Source organism: Salvia hispanica, chromosome 5 (assembly GCF_023119035.1).
Source record: "Salvia hispanica cultivar TCC Black 2014 chromosome 5, UniMelb_Shisp_WGS_1.0, whole genome shotgun sequence".
Lineage (NCBI taxonomy): Eukaryota > Viridiplantae > Streptophyta > Magnoliopsida > Lamiales > Lamiaceae > Salvia > Salvia hispanica.
In genome coordinates this window covers 11,088,656-11,113,008 of record NC_062969.1, presented here as the reverse complement: position 1 = coordinate 11,113,008, position 24,353 = coordinate 11,088,656, and the positions used below count along the sequence as shown (strand labels likewise).

At 38.9% G+C, this 24,353-nt stretch overlaps 1 protein-coding gene across 1 annotated transcript; it reads left to right on the top strand.

The window, feature by feature from the left end:
* Positions 1-9,270: 9,270 nt before the first annotated feature.
* LOC125186204 (rRNA biogenesis protein RRP5) lies at positions 9,271-24,111 on the top strand. The gene is made up of 40 exons (XM_048082552.1): positions 9,271-9,518; positions 10,884-11,092; positions 11,882-12,025; positions 12,139-12,312; positions 12,666-12,765; positions 13,130-13,248; positions 13,326-13,448; positions 13,527-13,598; positions 13,772-13,864; positions 13,988-14,101; positions 14,200-14,319; positions 14,654-14,839; positions 14,955-15,029; positions 15,471-15,607; positions 15,763-15,897; positions 16,069-16,214; positions 16,320-16,385; positions 16,658-16,764; positions 16,887-16,967; positions 17,072-17,146; positions 17,230-17,331; positions 17,660-17,828; positions 17,904-18,052; positions 18,318-18,401; positions 18,489-18,589; positions 19,312-19,462; positions 19,591-19,665; positions 19,772-19,922; positions 20,231-20,813; positions 20,992-21,052; positions 21,198-21,343; positions 21,412-21,595; positions 21,710-21,808; positions 21,974-22,341; positions 22,467-22,643; positions 22,760-22,856; positions 22,973-23,128; positions 23,208-23,438; positions 23,522-23,605; positions 23,845-24,111. Exons 1-40 carry the CDS (start codon positions 9,398-9,400, stop codon positions 23,947-23,949), a joined length of 5,670 nt encoding a protein of 1,889 aa, XP_047938509.1. The 5' UTR covers positions 9,271-9,397; the 3' UTR covers positions 23,950-24,111.
* The last annotated feature ends 242 nt before the right edge of the window (positions 24,112-24,353 follow it).

Below are 24,353 nucleotides of genomic sequence, written 5' to 3'. Positions count from 1 at the left end.
ATGAGCTGCTGATGATTCTCGAGAAGCTTCTCAAGGGCCTTAGTTTTAAACATTGGGCCGTAGAAGAGCCCAATCCAAAGCGCGCGGATCTGCTGAGTTGTCTTTTTCTTATGTTGTTTATTTATTCATTTCGATTAACCATACAAATTAAATTAAATGTATCTAAGTATCTTGTTTTGTGGCACAATTAATTACTCCCTCAATTCCGCGGTAGTTGAGTCATTATATTTTCTGCATTCGTTTTAGAAAAATCATATAGTTAAATTAGAGAGAGAGAGTAAAATAGGTGACAAAATAAGATAGATAAGAGTCTTAGAGCATCCACAGTGCGTTTAGGCTAGCCATAGGCTAGAGTCTAGACACAAACTCCTCCTGCCACATCATTAGCATTATAATTCCTCCTGCCACATCATCAGGACAAGCAACTGGACAAGCAATAAACTAGCCACAACAATCAAAATTAAAAAACAACTAAATTTACGAAATTAAACACAAAATACATAATTAAATTTACGACACATATACGAGAAAATTCATTAATTTCATTTAAATAAAAAAAATTACATTAATTGAAAAAAATTACATAATAAAAAAAACTGAGCTTCCACACACGAGCCCTCGCCTTACTCTACTCCTCGCCGTCCTCGCCGCTACCCGGGACCCCAAATCTGCCGCATGTGAGGCCGCATCTAAGCCCCCCGCCTCTGCCGTGGCGCCCGCCAAATCGACCCGCATACTCTCGAGGAGGTCATGAAGAAACCTCTTCTCCACGGGTCAGTTGCCGCCCTCCATTCACCTATGATCTTATGCATTCTCAGCTGCGTCGCTTGACGACCGATGCGGGCGAGCTCGGCTGGTGACTTACCACTGGGGGGGATGCCGACTGGACCTCCTCGGACCCCCGGGCGCCTCCCGTGATTGCCCGTTGCGCCTTCCTCTGACCAACCGGGCGAGTGCGGCGAGCGAAGGATAGAGGAGTCGGGAACTCCTAAACATCGTCGGGGAGCTCGTGGGAGCCACCGCTGCTGCTGTGGTCACCGGCGAGGTTCAGCCGCTGCTTCTTCGGCCAGCCAGCATCGACACCCGCCCGGAACTTCTCGGAATCCATCAGCACCAGATAGCAGTTCCAGTAGATGAATTCCTTATACAACCCCGGCACGGGGAATGCTCTCTCCGCTATCTTCCTGCAGTCCTCGTCAGTCTGGCCACTGGTCTATCATGCGGAGGGCGTTGGTGTACAAGCCCGCAAATCGGGAGACCGCAGCCCTGATTCGCTCCCACCCCTTCCGGCACTCCTCCCCGTTGTATGCCTTCCCATGCGGGCAATTCCTCTTGTAGGTTGCTGCAATTTTAACCCACATGTTGACGATCCTCTGATTGTTCGAAACGAGGGGATCATCACAAACAGACACCCAAGCCTTGGACAGCGCGACGTTCTCATCATCCGTCCACTTCCTCCGTACACTGTCGTCATCAGCCGGCTGCGATGACTCGCCTACCACCTTTTTGCCCTTGCCCTTCTTCTTCTTCGGTGTGCCCCGCACCCGCCCCCGACCTACTCCCTCTGTATGAATGGGAGTGTCTTCGTATCGAACGCCTGGTACCAACAACTCCTCTAGGGAGAAAGTGTCATCTCCAGTGAATTGAGTCTCCACTGGGGTCGATGTGTGGGAAGACGCAATCAAAAAGTCAAGACTGGGGCGATAGACATTGTCTCTCCCCCCGGCTGCACCCCCGGCATCCCCTGAATCCCGGGCCCGCATCCCCTACCATCCTGGCCCCCACCCCGGCATCATCTGCCCGCCCGGCATCCCACTACTCATCATCTGTTGCCATTGGTACATATTGTAGTACCCACCCATCGGTCCCCATCCACCTCCCACGGGTACCGTGAGAGTTTGAGACCCGCTCGTCACTGGAGGAGAGTCGTTGTTGTTCTCCATTTTGCGATATTGCTCTTGTACAGAAATTCAGAGAGAGAGAAAACTCGTTAAAACAAGTGGTGCAACTGAAAATGACATTCAAATCGTGTATATATAGTGTTTCGGAAATTAAAAAAAAAACACAGCTGGCCGATCGCTCGCCGATCGCCAGCCTATAATGGCGGCGAGCCAATCGGCGAGCGACGCGAAATCGGCCAGCGCTCGCCTATTTTCTCGCCGATTTGGCGCTAGCCGGCCGCAATGGTTCGGCGAGCGGACCGGCCAGCGCCGGGAATCGGCAAGCCGGCCCGCTCGCCGCCATTGTGGATGCTCTTATTCACATTATTCTCTCATTTATTTTACTTTTTTTTCACTTTAGTTATTTATTATTATTTTTTTAAAACGAGTGCAGAGAATAAAATGACTCAACTATAACGATACAAATGGAGTATTTTTTATACTGATGAAGCAAAAACTCCTTTGTTAGTAACATCTAAATTTGGGAAATGAAAGGAGATTGATATACTTGAGATTTTGAACTACTGAAATGATTTTGCTGTTTTGTTGTCCATTTATTATATTTTACTATTACGACCGATTCTCTAATGCAACCAAACTTGAAAGTGATATGTGCAAACAAGAAAATATAGTATAACAAACAAAATTATCCAATTAATTTTCTTATTAATTAAATATAGTAGACTGTGCCAAACATTTTATTGTTCTGGTATAGTAAAACAAGAAAAGAATAATTTTGATAATTGAGTTCTTTTTCTCTAGCTAATAATTACGGTTCCAATTAATCTAAGAGAATAATCGTTTGCAAAAGAAAATTTTACTTCAATTTTTTGCTTTAGCTTTCGTTGCCCGTTTCCTTTATATGTGAACCGGTATAGATGAGAGTTTGCGATTGTTCCTTCATGATCCAGAAGATAATAGACGAAGTTGAACTCCAAGCAAGCAAAGGATTAGTTCACCAATTTATTAGGAGTACTAGTTAATAAATTAAGCACTACACTTCTATTTGGTGGTTAGGCATGAATCATGATTAGTAAAAAAAAAAATTAGTCCATTATTCTAAATTGAGATATTTGTAATTTTTATTTTTCAAAATGTATTTAATTAAGATGACTATTGTTTTTATTTTTATATATTAATACTTAGTTTTTGCAATTTAACATGATTATATCATAAATTGTACACTAATTTTTATCTTGGTTATATAATTATCTTATTTAAATGATGTAATATTAAAAACAATTTATGAATTATTATTTTTTAAAAAACATCGTCCTATATTTTTAATTAATAAACAAGTACTATTACTTAATATTCATATGAAAATTTAAAACAAAGTTCTGGGCAATAGATGATTTTAGAAAAATCTATCGCTAGGAAAAAAATCTGAAATCTCAAAAGTTTGATAATTTCTAAAAACCTCAAAGTTTACACGAATTTTTGGAAAACCTTGAAAGCCCATATATTTACAAACAAACTGCCTTTTTTAAATAAGACAATGTTGTTTTAGTATTCGCACACGATGGCACTTCCAACTAAGAATAGGCCAGCTACTCTCTCTCCCTATTACGTTATTAGCACTAAAAATCCACCTACCACATCATCATTTTAATCAAATAGGATAGCCTAAGGCCAGCCACAGGCTAGCCGCAATTAAAATAATTCAAAAATAACTACATTTACGGAATTAAATTTACGAGACATATATGGGAAAATTCATTCATTTCATTTTAAAAAAAGGTACATAGATAAAAAAAAAGTACATAATTTTTTTTAAAAAAAAACGGGCTTCCACACACGAGCCCCGCCTCTCTCTACTCCTCATCGTCGTCGCCGCCACCCGGGACCTCCACATCGGTGGCATCTGAGCCCGCATCTGAGCCCCCCATATGTGCCCTCGCGGCATCCAAATCGACCCGCATGCTCTCGAGCATCGAGTGAAGAAACCTCTTCTCCGTGGGGTCAGTGGCGGCCCTCCAATCTTGGAAGACCTTGTACATCCGCTCCCACGTTTTTTGACGCGAGAAGAAGGTGTACGCGGGTGGGGGGCGGGGGCCGCCGACCGTACCTCCCCGGGGCGATAGGGGAGGATCCCCGCTGCCCGTTGCGCCCGCTTTTGGCCAACCGGGCGAGTGCGGGTCGCAAACGATGGAGGGACGGAAACTCCTCAAAGCATCCGGGGGGAGGTCGTGGGAAACGCCGCCGCCGCCGCCGTAAGTCGCCGCAGTATAGTTCAGCTTTTGCTCTTCGGCCACCCAGCGTCGACCCCCGCCCGAACTTCTCGGAGTCCTTCGGCACCGGATAGCGGTTCCGAGGAAGGTGAACTCCCCGTAAACCCCCGGCTTGGGAACCGACTCTCCGCTATCCTCCGGCAGCCCTCCTCGTCCGCCCACTACTCATCATGCGGAGGTGTTGGCGTACAACCCCGAAATCGGCCGACCGCGGCCACGATGCGTTGTCATCCCTTCCGGCACTCCTCCCCGTTTGTAGTCCTTTCCGTGCGGGCAGTACCTCTTTTAGGTTGCTCTAATCTTAGCCCACATGTTGACGATCCGCTGGTTGTTCGCAACCAGCGGATCGTCGCAAACCGACAACCACGCCTTGGACAGGGCGACGTACTCCTCTTCCGTCCACTTCCTCCGTGTTGGTGAGTCATCAACAGCCTGCTGCGACGACTCGCCGACCACCTTGTTCTTCCCCTTGCTCTTCTTCTTCGGCGCGGCCCGACGACTCCCCCCTATACTCTCCATGTCCCCGATATCGAACCTCAGCTCATGTAATGAGAAACGGTCATCCCCAGATAACTGCGACCCCTGCAACCCGGGCTGCATTCCTCCCTGCGCGCCCGCCATCAACCCCATCATCTCGTTGTAGCATTCTGCTGCGGCATCTGGGCATACCCATCTGGCCGCCCATCTGCCCCTGCATCCCCCCCTGCGCGCCCGCCATCAGCCCCCATCGATCTGAATGCTGTTGCCAAGGGTTGTTGTACCCTTGGCCCAACCGCCCGCCCATCCCGCCCATCTGCCCCCATCCAGACCCCCACGGGTACCGTGAGAGTTCGAGATCCGCTCGCTGCCGGACAGAACTCGTTGTTGTTGTCCATCACTCGATATTGCTCTTGTACAGAAATTTAGAGAGAGAGAAAACTCGTTAAAACAAGTGGTTAATAAGACTAATTCCATGCATCGGTTATATGATGAAAAGTCACCATTTATTGGGTCTAACACATTGTTTAAGCCAGGTGTGTGAAGGAAATTCGCCAGGTCCAGGAAGAATTGAAGGAAGTGGACTAGCGAGGGAAGAAGGCGGAAAATGAGCATAATCAAGGAAGAAAATGGCTAGACGAGGGGAGTCCAAAGCTGAGGGCAAAGAAGACAATTCACACAAAAAAAGGCCTCTGCTGGACCCACTTTCACGCCTATATAAGGAGGAGCATGCAACACACATGAATGGACGATAGCTCTCAGCTCACACACACACACACACTTGGGAAATGAGAATTTTGGGGTAGAATAGTGGTCTAATCTTCGGGAAATTTGTGCAACACCGTCCTCAAGGAGGGAGAAGATACAATCATTTACTTTCCAGCGTTTATGTTTTGATTTCTGTCGAACTTCGCCGTTTCGAAGTCGATTTGTCCGTTTTGCTACTTGCTGTTTATCTATGAATTTTATTTCATGTTATGATGGTGTTGATTCTGTGTTGATTTATGTCGATTCTATGTTTTGAGGAGTTTTGTTCCGGAGGTTGATTGTTATTCTCTGTGTTGGTTGTTTTGCGCACTTGATCTGGGGAATATGAGTTGATCTGTAGTTGTTGTTGTTGATCAGTGGAGAATTTGGTGAATCTGTAGTTATGGAGATGATTTCGACCGGAGTTTGTCTCGGATGCTTGGATCCGGAGTGGATTTAGCATCCGAAATGTGGATCTGAACAGGGGAATTGAATTGTGCATGGATTTTGAATTTCTGCTTTCGTTTTTGTTTTACTTCATCTAGGAGATAGAGATCTGAGTTTTTGTTGGGTTTCTCGGCGTTTTTCTGACGTCCGATCTGTTGGTCGCTGATAAGGCTAATTTCATGCATTGGTTATAAGGTTAAATTCTGCAGTTTCCCAGGTCTAACAAACCTTTTTGAGCCAGGTGTGTAAAGAAAAGGCCAGCCCCAGGAGGATTACAGAGATCGCCTGGTGAAGGAAGTTGGCAAGGAAAATTGAGCAGAAGGATGAAGAGCCACTAGACTGAGGAGCATCAATTGGAGGGCAAAATAGGAATCACAATAACAGTCTAAAAGCTCTATCCGCTATAAAAAGGAGCACACAATCTACATGAGGGATATACTTGATCATCACTTTTTCCAGCTCCTAGTTTAGTTTTTTTACACACTTGGGGGAAAGTTCAGGGGGGTTCTCGTTTCATCGGAAGTTTGGGTGCAACACCGTCCCTACGGAGGCGAAGAAACAATTGTCTTTAAATTTCTGTCTGTTTTTGGTACTCGCCGAGTCCTCGCTGTTCGAGGCTCGGCTTTGGTGTTGTTTCTATCGTTGGATATCGCATATTTTGCTATGAATATGTCCGTTTATGTTTTGTTTATCTTATTGTGTTTTTTTTTTGGGGTTTGATTTGCTAATCTTTGTTGGTTGATTGGAGTTTTGAAGTTGTTTATAAGAAATTTGTTGTTGAATTTACGTAAATCAGTGAGGATCAGAGATGGTAATGGTGTTTGGTTGTTGTGGATAGCTTGGATCCGGAGTGGATTAAGCGTCCCATGGCTGGATCTGTTTATTTGTGTTTCATTTAGTTGTTTAAATTCTGCATTCTCGTTTACCTCGTCTAGTAGCCGTAGATCTGCTTTAGTTTTAACTACTCTTCGATTTTGTTGCTTTAAATTCCGTCTGCTTTGCTTTGATTTTCGTCCTTGCTCTGTTTTAACTGGTTGTTTCATGATAAATGTTGGAGAAGATGATGTCGCTATTAGTTGGTCCTCTAGTTAGTTATTTTGCAGCTTTTCAATCGTACTCTACCTTTTCAGAATATTGTCCCCACGTTAGTTGTTTTCCCAGGTCTAGGTTAATTTAGGAAACTGTTCGTTTGATCTGGCAATTGTCTCGCTCCATTTCCCTTAATATGCATATATCTAAGCTGTTAGAATAGCACATTTCAATTACCAAGTCTAGGAATTAAAGCTCAACCCTAAAATTGCGTGGCAGCAACCAACACAAAAATAGTCCCCAAGTCTTTGAACATGTTTACTTGCACATTCATCTCTGTGGAATCGATCCCTACTTCCACGTACTAGTTTCTTTTAGCTAAACGGGTTGAGGGTTTTTGAAGAGGGAGTTAAGGAAGTGATTGTGTGTCCGACGACAGGTAGCTCAAGGTTCTCTGAGTTCCTAGACCCAGTGTCTAGCGGATTTCTTGGACCGAGGATTTTCTTCAGTATTTTTAAGAACACACTTTCACTAATCATCATTAGCTTCTAGACACACCATAAAGCAGCTCTTCAATCGCCGTTGAGTTACTATCATTGTTCTGTTTTCATCATGTTTAAGTTAAATTCCGATTGTGCTTTGCGTTTTGTAGGTACTTAGGTTTAGAATTGGTTATTTTGCAGCTTTTTGGTTGTACACTTCTATTTTTGGAAAAATGGTTCCCACTTTATGCATCGAGTCTGTCTAGCTAGATTGGGTAGTGACATTACTAAATCTAGGAAGTTGGTTTGAAGAGAGTGATGATATAATGCCAATCTTTGTTACGTGGTTGTTTTCCTGTTCTTAGATCTAGAGATAGTATATTTCTTTACGTGGGTCCAATTTGCGTGGCAGCAGCCATACCACCCAAAAGCCCTTTAAATGCATGATTTCGCATCTGTCCTCGTGGGATCGATCCCTACTTCCCTATACTAATTCTAGTATACGCGGGTTGAGGGTTTTGAAGTGATATACTGTGTGTCCGACGACCGAGATCTTTCAGCGTTCCGCGAGTTCCTAGACCTTGTGATCTAGTGGATTCTCTGGACCCAGGAAGCTTGATATTCCATATTGTGCACACAGCTAAAAATATCGAGAGTTTCAAGTGGTGCAAATGAAAATGAAACTAAAATCGCGTATATATAGTGTTTCAAAAAAATTCAAAAAAAATAAAAATAAAAAACGGCGCTGGTCGATCACTCGCGGATCGGCACGCCACAATGGCAGCCAGCACATCGGCCAGCGCTTGAAAATCGGCGTGCGCTCGCCGATTTCTACGCCGATTTGCCGCTGGCCGGTCCCAATGGTTCGGCTAGCCGACCGGCTAGCGATGCGAATCGGCTAGCCGGTGCGCTAGCAGCCAATGTGGATGCTGTAGCACGTTCACTTCAATTCAAAGAACAATTGTTTGGAGGAAATAAATCAAAGTTCATATATTTAAATTAAAAAATAAAAAAAATCATATAAAAAATAAAAAATAATGAAAGGTTGTGTGTTTACACACAAATAATCATTTTAATAATTAGAAATTAGGTATTGTTTCAATAAAAAAACTTTATAGTACTAATGAATAAAAGTTACTCCTGGTCTTATGATCAAATTTAACTTGTGAATAAAAGTTTTTGTTTTTGTGAAAAATAGTATTCCTTCGTCCCGGCCTAAATGAAATGTACTGATTTTAACGCAAAATTTAGATAGTGATGGTGTTAATGAATTAAATTATTATAAGTGTGTTTGAATTGGTAGATAGACATCCGTTTGATAAAAAAAATGGGATATGAGAAGATATGTAAAACAAGATAAGAAATACGAGCTTCATGTCAAGATATGCAAATATATGATTTTTTTTCGTTGTTGTTTGATTAAAAAGAAATTATCTAAATTTGTATAGTATATTATATTACATGGCTTAATTTGATAAATTGGTGGGTTACATAAATATGGTTAAAGTTACGATTATGGTAGGGTTGGGTAGGACCCTTGTCTTATATTAAGCTTTGAGTTAAGCTTAACTATAATATCAAATAATTAGAAATGTTTATATATAATTCTCTATCTTGGTATTACTAACTTATCAAACCTGTCGTGCATTTAATAGTGCATTTAATAGTCTTATCTAGTGTTTGATATTTTGGTTAAATTTTCTGTGTGGCCGCCATTGATGTTAATTGGGCCTTAACTCCCTATTATACGTGTGTAGTAGTACGATTTAGTAGCGACAATAATGGCCCAGAATTAAATTAAGAAGCACCATTAAATAATTAAAAATCCATTTTTAGCCCAACATTTCCGTTTCACCTGCCAATGTTTATTGTGAAAATTTGCGAATATGATGAATTTGGTTTTGGAAAATAAATTAGGTTTCATAAACCCTGAAAAACCCTCTCATTCGGCCGCTCCTCTCTCTCCGCTGTCTTTCTTGCAACTCTGAGGACTGATAGCTCTTTACCGAGAATTATTTTCCTCTATTTGGCGGATTGCTGAGGAATGGCGCCGCCTGCGAAGAAATTTAACTCGAAACCTAGCTCGGAAAGACCTCGTGGCCGCCCCATTGCTTCGTCACAGTTGCCTCTTCAGCTCGAAGACGATGCTCCCGACTTCCCAAGAGGTTCTTCTCACTTTTTACCCTCTCCGTGGTGCATGCTCATTGAGAATTATTGATGGTTATCCGGTGTATCAATTGCCTTCAAAATCCAAGTGTGGCATATAATAGATTTTTGGTGTTTAGTTATAGGGGATGCATGAGTAAGTTGCTAAATGTAATAAAATTGCCAGCATAACTTTGATTGAAAACGAACGATAGTTGGAATGCTTATGTGAGGTTCCTTCATGTACACACATATGTAGTTAGCAATTGAATGAGATGGACCGTGGAAAACATAAAGCAGGAAAATTATAGAATGGAGAATAAAGCACAATACAGGTGTTGGAACTTGAAACTTGGAGGCAGAGCTAGACGAGGACATTTATGTTTGTACTTGGCTACTCGTCCTTACAGAAATAAACATATCATTAGGTTACTTGATACAACCTTTGGGCGATTTACAAGTGATATAATCCGAAAACTTCAATTGATGACATAATGGAAAACTTGAAAGAAGGAAAATGGTAATTCATTGTACTTACTGGTTTGTAAGTAATATGTTAAATCTGGATGTGTCGTTATCATTATTTTATTTGTTTTCTAATGTTTGAAAATGTAGCTAACCAGTTGGTTAGTGTTAAGAAATTATTTTTGGTGGTTGGATAGTGGCTTCTACTGCTTCAAATACTCAAGAAAATGCATGTTGTTGACAGCCAAGAGAACTTGGCTTCTGGTGTGGATTTGATGATTGATGGATATTGAGTATGTGGAATCATGAATAAATGTCTCTATGTTATATGCAGAGTTGATAACAACTGAGTATCATCTCTTTCCTAGTCCTATTACATTTTTATGTCATGTATGCTTCATATTGAATATGAAGTTTAATTGATATTCTATAATAGTCTTGTGTTTGTGAGGTTGTCATTTATTTATGTTATCTGATATCATCTTGGTGAGACCTGTTTGTATGTTAAATGACTGGAAATTTTATTTCTACCTTTTATGGTTGTGGCAATAAGGTAATTAGGTATGGTCCGTACATACAGGGTGTACGCTGGAATATAGTTTGGGAGAGCTAAAGTCCGAAATGCTCGGCGAAATACCTAATTATAAGGTTTTAAAAAAAATAAAAATCGGATGGGGGTGCTGCTCTATCCCAGCTACCCCCCAATCCACCCCTGCGTGTATATGCTACTGTTTCCATTTTGAATTTGATTCAAGATAATTAAAAATGAAAATAGAAGGTCTCTTTTAACACATCTCAATTTGTATCAGTATTATTTGACTTATTAATTAAAGGGTGAGGACTATGCCAATTCTATTGTACTCCCTTGTTAATGTATGTTATTTAAACTTTCTCATTTTTAATTATATTTTGTGATTTAGGAGGGACTTTGCTTACTAGGGAAGAGAGAAATGAGGCTAGGGAAGGAGTGGAGAAGGACTTTGAGACAGAGATTAGAGTCCTGAAGAAAAGAAAGAAGGAAAAAAGGGTGCAAAATAAGAATAATTCGACAGAGGATGATCTAGGGTTGCTATTTGGAGATGGAATTACAGGGAAATTGCCAAGGTTTGCTAATAAAATCACTTTAAAGGTATGCTCTTGTTTGCTTTATTCCTCATTTTTCTTACATTATTGTTGCACTGGGGTGGGGTATCATCTGCTCTGTTTTGATGCCTCTGCTAATGCGGCAATGAAGAGTTAGTGTATGAGCACATTCATTAAAAAGTTATTGCACTTGATGGTGTTCAATTTGCAAAAAAGCACTTTTGTTTTGTTAAATTTTATCTAAAAATCCCCAGAAAATTTTAGATGCTCATCTTGCTTTTACTTTGATATGAAGATAGTCTTTGTAAGTTGTTTGAAGTGACTAATTTTCTGGAAATTATTCTTGGTCTTCTCTTCTATAGCTAGGTAGAACAGGACATAAATTTTGATCAAACATGATTTGGAAATTTAATGTGACATCTTCAACTTATCTGTTCATACATTTTTGTGTTAGCCCAATTTATTTATCAAAGCACATAACTATTCTTGGTTGACTTCCACCAGTAATGATTATTTTGGAGGTCCAACTACATTTATCAATATATGTAGTTCTGGTTTCTCTAATGCATATTTATTATGTAGTATTTCACAGTTTCTATGTTTTAGTTCCGTTGGCAACTTAATCTTTGCAGAATATTGGAGGCCAACTTGATTGATCATTGAGAATGATAATTCATATTTTTCTTACATACTGTATTTTTTATTGAATTATGTTAATTTGCATGCCACGGTGATTTTCCTCCATTCAGGGACAAACTTATAGAATTACTTTTGGAATGTTTATTGTATTATGGATATGCTTTAAGAATTTGTCTTACTTCCTTATGTATTTCAGAATGTGTCATCGGGAATGAAACTATGGGGCGTAATTGCTGAAGTTAATGAGAAAGATATCATAGTTAGCCTTCCTGGAGGCTTGAGGGGACTGGTTCGTGCAAGTGATGCATTTGATCCCATTTCCAGTGATGAAGTCAATGGGGTATTTTCTCCTTCCACTTATATTTCTAAAGAAGAGATATCAGCTAATGAGATGATGAATTTTGTTAATTATCATTCTTTTTATTATATATTTGACTCTATTCCATATGGCAGGATGTGGATAATAGCTTCCTTTCTCGAATTTACCAGAAAGGGCAGCTTGTATCTTGTGTGGTTTTGCAAGTGGATGATGATAAGAAAGAATTAGCAAAGAGAAAGATCTGGCTTTCTCTGCGACTATCTGCATTGCACAAAAGCTTAAATCTGGACTCTATTCAAGAAGGAATGGTAACCCATCGAACTGCTATTTTAGCTTGAAAAAGTTTTGTATGTTTTTTTTTTGCTGTCCATGATGGTATAAATTTTTTAATGCACACTAGTGTCACATTATATGACTTCCTCTACTGTTACTAGCCTTGCTCATCGTAAGTTGCATGATAAAAGGAATGAACTCTAAACTTGGTGGTTTAGATTCCTATTTTCTTTTTCTTATTATGTATGCAGTTTTTTTATATCTGTCAAGTGTTAGTGAGTCTTTTATTTTCACCTTTTTGATACTAATAGTTGTATATTGTTATCAAATTCTGTCTTAAGTTTTGCAGCTTTTTGCGTGACCAACTTTTACATGTTTTTTCGTGCAGGTGCTAAGTGCATATGTGAAGAGCATAGAGGATCATGGTTTTATGCTTCACTTTGGGTTGCCCTCTTTTACTGGATTTATGCCAAAGCAAAATCAATCTGGTAATCCAATAGTCTACCCTGCTTATACAGTTTGTTTACAAGCAGACTTAGCTTTAGGGTAGATGGCATTCGAGCTCCATTTATATTGAGCAATTTGAGGGGAATATGTAATTGCCTTGGTAATAGCTTATCCATCTCCATTCTTTGTAAATCTGGTTAGGTTAGGTCAGTACTCAGTACCATCACCTATTAGCTTTAAGTATTTGGACAGTTACAACTTGTTAATTTGATTTAGTGCGGGGCTGTGGGATACCTTGATTGTTGTTTCGTGCAACTAATTAGATAATATCTTGTAGCATACTAGAAGTGATGTTAATGTATCCTTTACTAGATGCTTCATATCCTATATCTGTTTACGCTGCAGAGGGAAGAAACCTTAATGTAGGCATAGGCCAGCTTTTACAAGGGATTGTTAAAAGTGTGGACAGATCTCGAAAGGTAGTCCATATGAGTTCTGATATGGATGTGGTATCAAAATATGTGGTATGTATATTCTATTACCATACTATTCCTTTTGTTTCCTAAAATACCACCCTTTTAATCAACAAACTTATGTGCAGACCAAAGAGCTTAAGGGTATTTCAATCGATCTTCTTGTTCCGGGCATGATGGTTAATGCTCGTGTGCAATCAACTCTCGAAAACGGCATTTTGCTATCCTTTCTTACATACTTCACTGGAACTGTATGTCAACATCTTTGTTGTTTTTACCAAAATAGTATCTTTATATCTTTTATATGATTTGTCTTTGATCATGTACAGGTTGATATATTTAATCTAGACAAAACTTTTCCATCTTCAAAATGGAAGAATGATTATGCTAAAAATATTAAGGTAATGCTGTTATCCATTTTTTTTGGGATCAAAACTGTGATCTTATTTTAGCTGTTTGGCATGAACTTATGCCAATACCACCTGGGTGGTACAAAGATTTTTTAATTTGTCAAAGTGGGTCTGACTTCTAATTTTCCATATCATGAATGTGATCTCTTGTGATTGTTCTGTAGTTTAATGCTCGCATCTTGTTTATCGACCCTTCAACTAGAGCTGTTGGTTTGACATTGAGTCCTCAACTTGTCAGTAATAAAGCTTCAACATCTGTAAGTTTGTTTATGCTACTAGTCCTGCATTCTTTATACTTCCTTCATAGTTTGTTGAAGTACAAATTTCTGCTTTCTAATAAATAACAATTCCTTCCTCGTTTGAAAATATCTGTTATGCAGCTAGTTAAGGTTGGAGACATCTTTGAACATTGCAAAGTAGTCCGGGTTGATAAAGGGTCAGGCCTTCTTCTCGAAGTTCCTACTGAACCATTTCCGACCCCTGCTTATGTCAATGTAAGTTCATCAAAATATACTTCTTATGCCTGTTAACTTGCCTGTTAACTTTATGGCTGTGAACTTGTCTTGTTATTACTGATCTATGAGATTTTCAGGTAAATGATGTAGCTGATAAGGAAGTTAAATTGGATAAGATCTTTAAGGAAGGTAGCTCTGCCCGTGCCAGGATACTAGGATATAGGCACTTGGAAGGGCTTGCAACTGCTACTCTAAAGGTTTTTGGCTCCATCTTTTAATAATTATCCTTTGTACTTTTTACAGTTCAAAATAGGATTATAGAAAATATTGCGTTAAGCAATAACAATATCTCATTTGAGATTAGTGGAGACAGCTAAGCTGGCAGGAGTTATGTTGACATGTACTTTCAGAACAAGCTCTTGTTCACTATCCAGCAAATTTTTCTTCTTGGGTACACAACTTGAGGGGAATGTTACAAAGTAAAGATTTGGGACGGATGGGAAAATATTTTCATTTATCTAGTTTGATGTTTACTTCATTTTTGCAATTTGCAATATTATTTTCTTATCCCATTATTTTTTCTTCAACCAGACTAGTGCATTTGAAGGCTCAGTTTTCACTCACTCTGATGTGAAGCCGGGAATGGTTGTAAAAGCTAAAGTTATTGCAGTCGACAGTTTTGGTGCTATTGTTCAACTTGCTAGTGGTGTGAAAGCACTATGTCCCCTCCGCCATATGTCAGAGTTTGAGATTACAAAGCCCAGGAAAAAGTTTGAGGTTGTTATTCTTGTACGATGTATGAGAGCCATTGTTGCATTTTTTGTGGAGCAGAATGGTCCTTTGGATGCTTTTTTGGAATTTTAATTATCTTCCTTGTATATTCATTTTTCAGGTCGGAACCGAGTTAGTTTTTCGTGTTCTCGGTTGCAAGTCCAAGAGAATAACAGTTACACACAAGAAAACTCTTGTACGTCCTTCCCAGCGTATATTTTTTCTGCTACTACTTTTTAACCTATTGTATATTCAGAGATATGCCACTTTTTCGTAATTTTAACCTTTGTGTGAAGTACTGAAGCTTGATGCTATTTTCAGCAAATGGATTAGTTTTCAAGTTTTGTGTGAAAAGAGCAGCATGTTTAAATTTTAGCACCATGTTGTTGCTGAGCAGTTCTGATTTGGGAAGTAACAATTGGATCATTATTTCAGCTTGCTATGAGGATCTATGTTGAAATGATTATTTACAATTGCATGTATCAGATAGAGGAGAGTATGATTGCTGGATGCAAATTGTAGCTATTAAAATGCATCTGTAGTTTTTTAATATGTTAGTGAGATAAGTTGTGCTATCAGATCTTTATTATTTCTTGCTGTCTCACTTCCCCAATTCTTTTGTACTGGGATCATTTAGGTGAAATCGAAGCTTGAGATCCTTAGTTCTTATGCGGATGGGAGTGATGGGTTAGTCACTCATGGGTGGATTACAAAGATCGAGAAGCATGGATGCTTCGTTCGGTTCTACAACGGGGTTCAAGGATTTGCCCCTAGGTTAGTCTCAGAGCCTTTGAGGATTTTTTGTCATGGATGTTATTGGCTTCCTCTTCCTGACTTTTGATTTTATTATTAATGTAGTATTGCTAACTAATTTAATGTTTTGTTTGATTATTTTACCTTAGCTGAACTTTGAGCTTCTCTCTTTACAGATCTGAACTTGGTTTGGGTCCTGGCAGTGACATACATTCTATGTATCATGTCGAACAAGTTGTCAAATGTAGAGTTGTCAAGTGTCTTCCTGCTTCGCACCGGATAAATCTCAGTTTCAACATCACACCCACAAGGTTTGTTGTCAATAATTTTTGCATAAAAACTGTTTTCTGAAACATAAATATTTCTCTGTTGTTTAATCACTTCATTAGCCTGAATTGTGTAACGTTATATTTGCTAGCTTCCTATGTTTCTTACATGCTTATCATGGATGAATTCACCTTAAGAATGTTAAATTTTGGCAGGGGGTCGGAGGGTGAACTAATCAAACCAGGCAGTCTAGTCTCTGGAGTTGTTGAGAGTGTAGCAACCAAAACAATAGTAGTGGCTGTCCATGAATCAAGTCGCATGAAAGGCACCGTAGTTCTTGAGCATTTGGCAGACCACCATGGTAGTGTAGAATTCTTGATTACCTTTCAAATTAACTCCATGTTCTGCTACGCCCCATACTTCTGAAGGTCCAACGATTTTTTCATCCTTTCTTTAACTTTAACAGGTCTTGCCACTTTGTTGATGTCTGTTATGAAGCCAGGATACCACTTTGATAAACTCTTGGTTCTTGGTAATCTCATCAATGTTCTTTTTTCACATAATCTGTCTTAGACTTTCTTTCTTGTGTTATGCTATAGTACACACAATTTTTTGAGGGGTGGGGGTGGAAGCAGCATATAGGATGTGGTACATGTTGTATGGGTGCAATTTGAGTAATTAGTGTCAATAATTTACCTTATGAAGATAGATTGGATACCTGAAAGTGGTATGTTAGTATAAAGATAGCCTAGGAGCTGAGGTTTTTGATGGTTGAGCTTATATATATTGTATGTAATATTGCAGATGTTGAAGGAAACAATCTGATACTCACAGCGAAGCATTCTCTGGTTAACTCAATCGAGCAGCTTCCTGCTGAAATTAGCCAAATTAGCTGCCATTCTGTGGTTCATGTAAGAATGTTTGTGTCTTTATTGTGTCACTTCAATATATAAGATGAACACCTTCGATACCAACATGTAGAGGATCGACTTGATAAACCTTTCCTTTTGGGTTCATGTTCATCTGTTCCCAGGGTTACATATGCAATATAATTGACGCTGGTTGCTTCGTTCGCTTTATGGGACGGTTAACTGGATTTGCTCCCAAAAGCAAGGTATATACAAATAAGTATCATTTTTTTGTTAATGTTTTGTGTGTGACTGCTAGTTTGATGTTTGATATATTGTTTGTGCTTCTACTTTCTGGGATGTTTTACAGGTTACTGATGACAGGAGATCAGATCTTTCTGAAGTCTTCTTTGTTGGGCAGTCTGTACGAAGCAACATTGTGGATGTAGGCACAACATCTGGATTTAGTTTGTAAATGGAAAACTTCAGGAGATTGTCTTCTAATCGTACTTTCAAATCTCTTTTCAGATTTCCAGTGATACGGGTAGAATAACACTATCACTGAAGCAGTCTTTGTGTTCTTCAACTGATGCATCTTTCATACAAGAATACTTTCTTTTGGAAGAGAAGGTAACACTTGAAATTTTGTTAATCGTTGACTAACCCTCTGAAGCACAGTGTAAGAAGAGCCACAAGCCATTTATTTAACCTTCTGTCAAAAGGAAAGCACTAGGATAGAGAATTCCGTTATATGATTAGTAATATCTTCAATTTTAGTTCGTCTGGAATACATATTCTTGTTGTGATAGAATTACTTATCTTATTAAATTAATGTTGCAAGCTTTCACCTTGCAAGTAATTTCCTTTTCCGTTATCAATTTTGGCCAACAGTCCATCTATTTTGGTTCTATTGCTATTTGTTGTACATATTTATGTTACACAGCTGTTTCTTGGTCAGATTTCGGAGCTACAAGTATCAGACACTCAGGGCCCTCCGCTGAAATGGACCAATGGATTTGGTATTTGCAGTGTCATTGAAGGAACAGTACATGAAATTAAAGATTTTGGTGTTGTTATCAGCTTCCAGGAATATAGTGATGTCTTTGGCTTTATCTCACATTATCACTGTAAGTCACTGGCCTAAAATCCATAAAATCTTTAATCTTGTTGAAAATTGATTTTCAGGATATTATCCTTTGCAGTGGCTGAAACCACTTTGGAAAAGCACTCTGTTGTTCGAGCTGCAGTTCTTGATGTTTCCAGGATTGAACGCCTTGTAGATTTATCATTAAAGCCAGAGCTCATAAATAAAACAAAGGAAGAGAGTTCTGCTTCAAAAACGCTTAAAAAGGTCTGTCTCCAAGAAAAAAAGTATATTTTTTTTAAGAGGATCATAATGGTTCTATACCCCTGTGGTGACTCGAACCCCTGATCTATTGAGTGGAGGAGAAATGTCTTACCAACTAAGTTGCGCTTCATCATCGGAAAAAAGTGTAGTAGTTGTTGCCAAACTATTTTCCTGTTTAATAAATGTCGGCTGTTTTATGTGGGTTATGAAACCAGTACTGTTGTTCCTTCCCATTCCATGTACTTAATTAGTATGTTATTGTTTGTAGAAGCGCAAAAGAGAAGCCCATAAGGAGTTGGAGGATAATCAAGTGGTTAATGCAATTGTTGAGATTGTAAAGGAAAATTATTTGGTAAGCAATGTTTTCTCTTATATTGTTCATTTGGTTTTGATACTTACTTAAGGATGTGTTAAAAGTTTCCCCCCTTTCTCTGAACAGGTTCTCTCTCTTCCAGCATATAATTACTCGATAGGTTATGCATCATTGACAGATTACAATACCCAGAGATTTCCGATTACACAGTTTTCCCATGGACAGAGGTAATGACCAAATACTCTTCTAAAGCAATGCTCAGACTTTTAGTGAAATCGAGTTAAGAAAAGTGTGCTTTGTACATCATTGTCTTTGATAGGTAACTTCTTACTTCAGATAGCATGTGAGCTCCAATGCTCATGTTTTTGTTTTGTGTTCTGTTTCTTTTTATTGTCTAGATTAGACTACTTTATTTAGAAGTACTAAAATAACCTAATCAAAACTGTTGGTTTCTCATTTATGAGGATAGCTGTGTTCATTTGTGTTGAAAATCATGGTACAAACCTTGTACACCAATTGCTATCACACCTTCACGGTATGGATGGAAATTACCTAGAAAAACAGATAAATTGAAGATTTATCCCTAGCCTTTGGATATCCCACTGTTTTTAGTGCATTAAAGTGTACAATTGATCGAGAATATTAAATTGTTACTATTTCGTTAAAGTATACAAAAAAGTATCCATTCAAGTATATGCAATGGATCTATTGAGATTAATTTTAATATTCTATGCATCCAGTTTTTTTATCAATGAAAGTAAATGTAGCATTTGTTGAAACTTTTGATTGCTTTGATCCCTGGCCAAGGGGATAGTGCTGAATCTCTTGAGCTTTTATAGGATGAAGCTGATGATAATCCAGAAACAGTTCATTGAACTGAAGAACTTGTTCTGTAAATTCTCTACTCATAAATTTGACCTCTTATTTTTTTTGCTACTTTTGGGTGCAGTGTCACGGCCACTGTAATGGCTCTTCCAGGTCCGTCAACTGGAGGGAGATTGCTACTGCTTCTCAAGTCATTGAGTGATGGCATGGAGACATCCAGTTCTAAGCGTGCAAAGAAGTCTAGTTATGATGTTGGATCTCTTGTTCAAGCAGAGGTTCGTATATAGTCATTATTCTGAATTGGGAGCCATGTGGTTGCAGATTTACTAGTGGGTCTGAGCTATATTTTAGCAATCTTTGGTTTTGTTCTTCAACTGACCTGAATGCCGCCTCTGATTTACAGATTTCTGAAACAAAGCCTCTTGAACTTCGAGTAAAATTCGGTTCTGGATGTAATGGAAGAATACATATAACTGAGGTTAGAAATCCTTCAGTCGCTTATTGTCAAGAATAGGATTTGTCCTCCTTCCCTGTGATTTTCTACTGGAAACTCTGGAAATCATGATTTTTAATGGATTTTGCAGGCAACGGATGATAACTCTGCTGAAAATCCCTTCAGGGAATATAGAGTTGGTCAAAAACTGACTGCAAGGATAGTTTCGAAGGGTAATAGGACAGAGAGTAATAGGGGATATCATGGATGGGATTTGTCAGTCAAGCCATCTTTACTTAAAGGTAAGGGACATCATCTGATCTAATGTTCACATTTAGCATGTTTAGAATAGTTCTTTTTTTACAGTGGTAAGGCATCGGTACTGTTTCTTAAGATGGCAAATTACTAGCAGCCATCAAAGCTGCAAGGCCTGGAGTCTTTGTTTTTCATGGGAGTGTATTAATTATTTTCTTAATTAAAGCCTTTCATTGGTTTACTTTCCCAGATCTAAACTTTTATTTACCTCCATGCATATTGTTTGATTTCCATTTATTCATATTTCTTGCTTTTATTTGGCGGTAAACTTGAGTAAATTGCATTTGTTGTACAGGAGATACTGAAATGAGTAAATCATTATCTTCTGAAGACATAAACTTTTCCTACGGACAACGTGTTTATGGTTTTGTGTATAAGATCGACCCTGAGTGGGCCTGGCTGACTGTTTCTAGAGAGGTTATGGCGCAGCTGTATATTCTTGACTCTTCAAGTGAACCCTGTGAACTTGAGGATTTTCAGAAGAAATTTTATGTGGGCAAAGCTGTTTCAGGATTCGTAATAAATGTGAATAAGGAGAAGAAGTTACTTCGTGTAGTCTTGCATGCACCACCTGCTTCTGGGGAACTCAAAGAAGCTGATTCTGATCGTCATTCATTAAGCCATTTAGTTCAAGGAAGTGTTGTAGGTGGCAGGATTTCTAAAATCCTTCCCGGTGTTGGAGGATTGCTGGTCCAAATTGATCAGCACCATTATGGCAAAGTTCATTTTACTGAACTGACTGACGCATGGGTCTCAAATCCACTTTCTGGTTATCAGGAAGGACAATTTGTGAAATGTAGAGTCTTGGAAATTAACCATGCTTTCAAGGGGAGTGTCCATGTTGACTTATCCCTCCGTTCAGCACAAGATGCTTCAGGGTAAGACATTTTACCTTGATGATATGTGAGTTGTAGCTGTTTTGAAGTGCTATTTATATGCTTGCTGTTTGGCATCATACAATTTATAATTCCTCGTGCATTTCAATTTCTACCTATTCTGCTGAGAACCTTTTGGGGAATATGGGAAAATCTCAATTTCAAGTTTTATCATTTGCAGGCATACTTCTACTCGACGTGTGGACACAATAACAGACCTTCATCCTGATATGGCAGTACATGTACTATATCAGTTCTCCAACAATTGATTATTGAATATTCATATACTTATGAAGTTCTTGCCATGTCAAGTTCGAATATATTGAACTGTGTCCTAATGTATTTCATGAATATATTAGTTATTTACTGCATTCCGGTATGCTGCAGGGTTATGTTAAAAACGTGTCCAAAAAAGGATGTTTTATTATGCTTTCACGGAATATTGATGCCAGAATCCTCATTTCAAATTTGTCAGACGACTTTATTGAAAATCCTGAGAAGGATTTCTCGATTGGACAACTTGTGACTGGAAAGTAAGTATAATCTTAATGGAACATCTTTCTATTTATGCGAGTATGCCACATTGACACATCGTCTGCAGGGTACTTTCGGTGGAGCCATTATCAAAGCGTGCTGAAGTTACCCTTCGGACTTCAAATGCTGCCGACGCTCCAAAGTCCAATGCTAATTACTTAAACCAAATTTTGGTGGGAGATATAATCCATGGAAAAGTCAAGCGGGTTGAGTCTTATGGGCTGTTTATATCCATAGATCAGACAAATGTTGTAAGTGAATTGGTTTCCTTTGATTTCCCTGCTTCCAACTCTCAGTTCCTAGGCCTGATTATATACTTTTAATTATCATTCTTGAAAAATTTCTTATGTTATACTTTCATCTAGGTTGGTCTGTGCCATGTTTCAGAGCTTTCTGATGATCATGTCGATGATCTACCAGCAAAGTTTAAAGCAGGAGAGATAGTGACAGCAAAAGTTCTGAAGGTTACTCCTCTAGTTAAAGTTTCCTGTAACTTACTTGCTCACTTCAGTATCTTTCAAACTGTAAAAGCATTGTGCCTTATTGTCCAAGAGAAATCGAGTTTCCTTGACATCACTCTTCGTTGATAACTTAATATCTATTCTTACATTTCCTACCTTTTCTTATAGGTGGATAAAGAGAGAAATCGAGTTTCCTTGGGAATGAAGAACTCATATATAGCAGGGGAGGAAGGTTCTACGACACCTTCAAGACAAGGCATTGATGTTACCGTTGGCATGAATGGTTCGGTTACAACATCTGAGCCATCACTATCCCAGAGCAGCTCAGAGGACATGGAAAATGGATCTGATGTTGATCATATACCTCTACTAGCTGATGCAGAATCCAGGGCTCTTGTGCCACCACTTGAGGTCCAACTGGATGATATAGAAAGCCTAGATATTCAAGGTGATATTAGTGAAAGTGTAGTGGATGTTACAGATGGCAATGAAGAGAAAACCGATAAGAAAACAAAAAAGAAAGCTAGAGAAGAAAGGTATCTTAGATCTACAAGAATGTTACTCTATTTCTGTATAAATTTGGATTAATGCTTTTACTTATGCTTTATGATGGTTTCCTTATAGCATTGGAGTTTTACTTTCTGATGCTTCTTTTGTAAAGGGAACGAGAAATAAGAGCTGCTGAAGAGAGGCTTCTAGAGAAAGATATCCCGAGGAGTGCTGAAGAATTTGAGAAACTTATTCGGAGTTCTCCAAATAGCAGCTTTTTATGGATAAAGTATATGGCATTTATGCTTTCTTTGGCAGATATTGAGAAGGCACGGTCAATTGCTGAAAGGTATAGTTGGCATTTTTTATTTGTGGTGCATGAGAACAATTTCTCCTAGCATGAAGAGTATCTCTAGCCTGTGTGTGTGTTTGTGATGAACTCATGATATGCAATTGTTGTTTTAGGGCATTGAGAACAATAAATATCCGAGAAGAGTCTGAGAAGCTGAATATCTGGGTTGCTTACTTCAACTTAGAAAATGAGTACGGCAATCCTCCAGAGGTAATAGTCTTTAAAACATTACGTGCTTTAAACTGTTGAACTTTTCTTTTGCATTTTGACCATTTTTAGATGACATTTCGATTAGTAGCGTCATAATTCCAATTATCCTTTGTCAGGAGGCTGTTCAAAAAATATTTGAGAGAGCATTGCAGTACTGTGACCCAAAAAAGGTGAATCTTGCGCTTCTAGGCATGTATGAGAGAACGGAACAACATAAATTGGCTGATGATCTTCTTAACAAGATGAGTAGAAAGTTCAAGCATTCGTGCAAGGTATAGAGTAATTCTTGTTAAAAATATCCATTGACATAGCCATTTGAACTGTAGTAAGTAAGCATATTGTGGTATTCAGGTGTGGTTGAGAAAGATTCAGTCTCTTGTGAAGAGAAATGGTGATGGGGTTCAGTCGGTGGTGGAACGGGGTCTGAAGAGCCTCCCCCGTCACAAGCACATAAAATTCATAACGCAGACAGCCATCCTTGAGTTCAAATGTGGGGTTCCAGACAGAGGAAGATCCTTGTTCGAGAAGATGCTGAGGGAGTATCCCAAGAGAACAGATTTATGGAGCGTGTACCTCGATCAAGTAACACTCTCTTCCAACTAATCTCAAAGACATTATTGGATTTGGTTGTAACATGCATACATGTGGTGTTGTTGAATGAGCAGGAGATCCGGGTTGGTGATGCAGATTTGATCCGTGCACTATTTGAGAGAGCAATAAGTTTGAGCCTTCCCCCAAAGAAGATGAAGGTAGACTGAGCTACCACTTGTAACGACTTAATCAGATTCAAATAAAAACCTCTTATTTGTGAGAACGCTTACACTGAACTTGTACATTGCAATTTGCAATATTTGCTGAGTGCAATCTACAATGCAAGCGTTTTTACGAACAAGATGTATTCATTTGAATCATTTCCTTTATAAGTATAAATGCATGTATATGATGGATCTACGCACACTATAATCTAACAATAACAATGGCTGTGCAGTTCTTGTTCAACAAGTATCTCCAGTACGAGAAGTCCACCGGTGACGAACAACGCGTTGAATCTGTCAAGGCCAAGGCTATGGAATATGTAGCCACTCTTGATTGAACACTATTTTTGCTTTTCCGACGCAGTTTTGTAGTAGTATCTTATATTTTGTGTTAGAATCACATGACGAGGCAGACTGCTCTGAAACTTGAAATGTTGTATTTTTCTGCCAATTTTGTAGTACTACATTTATCAAATATATTAGAGTTCGAATTTCTAAAATTCTTCGATCCAGATTGAATGAGCTCACCAAAAAAGTAGTCGGTTAAATACATTGACAAATACTACTTCCTTGCATGAAAAATCTCTTCTTTTTTATTCGTTCTGTCTTCCTCTAAGACTCTTTGTGAATGGGGTAGTATAACAATGCATTGAATGTTTTTCGTTGTGTCCCTCTTAGCACTATTTTTTTCGTTCTATCCCTCGAATTTTAGTGGGAATGTACGATAAATTAAAAAGATGGA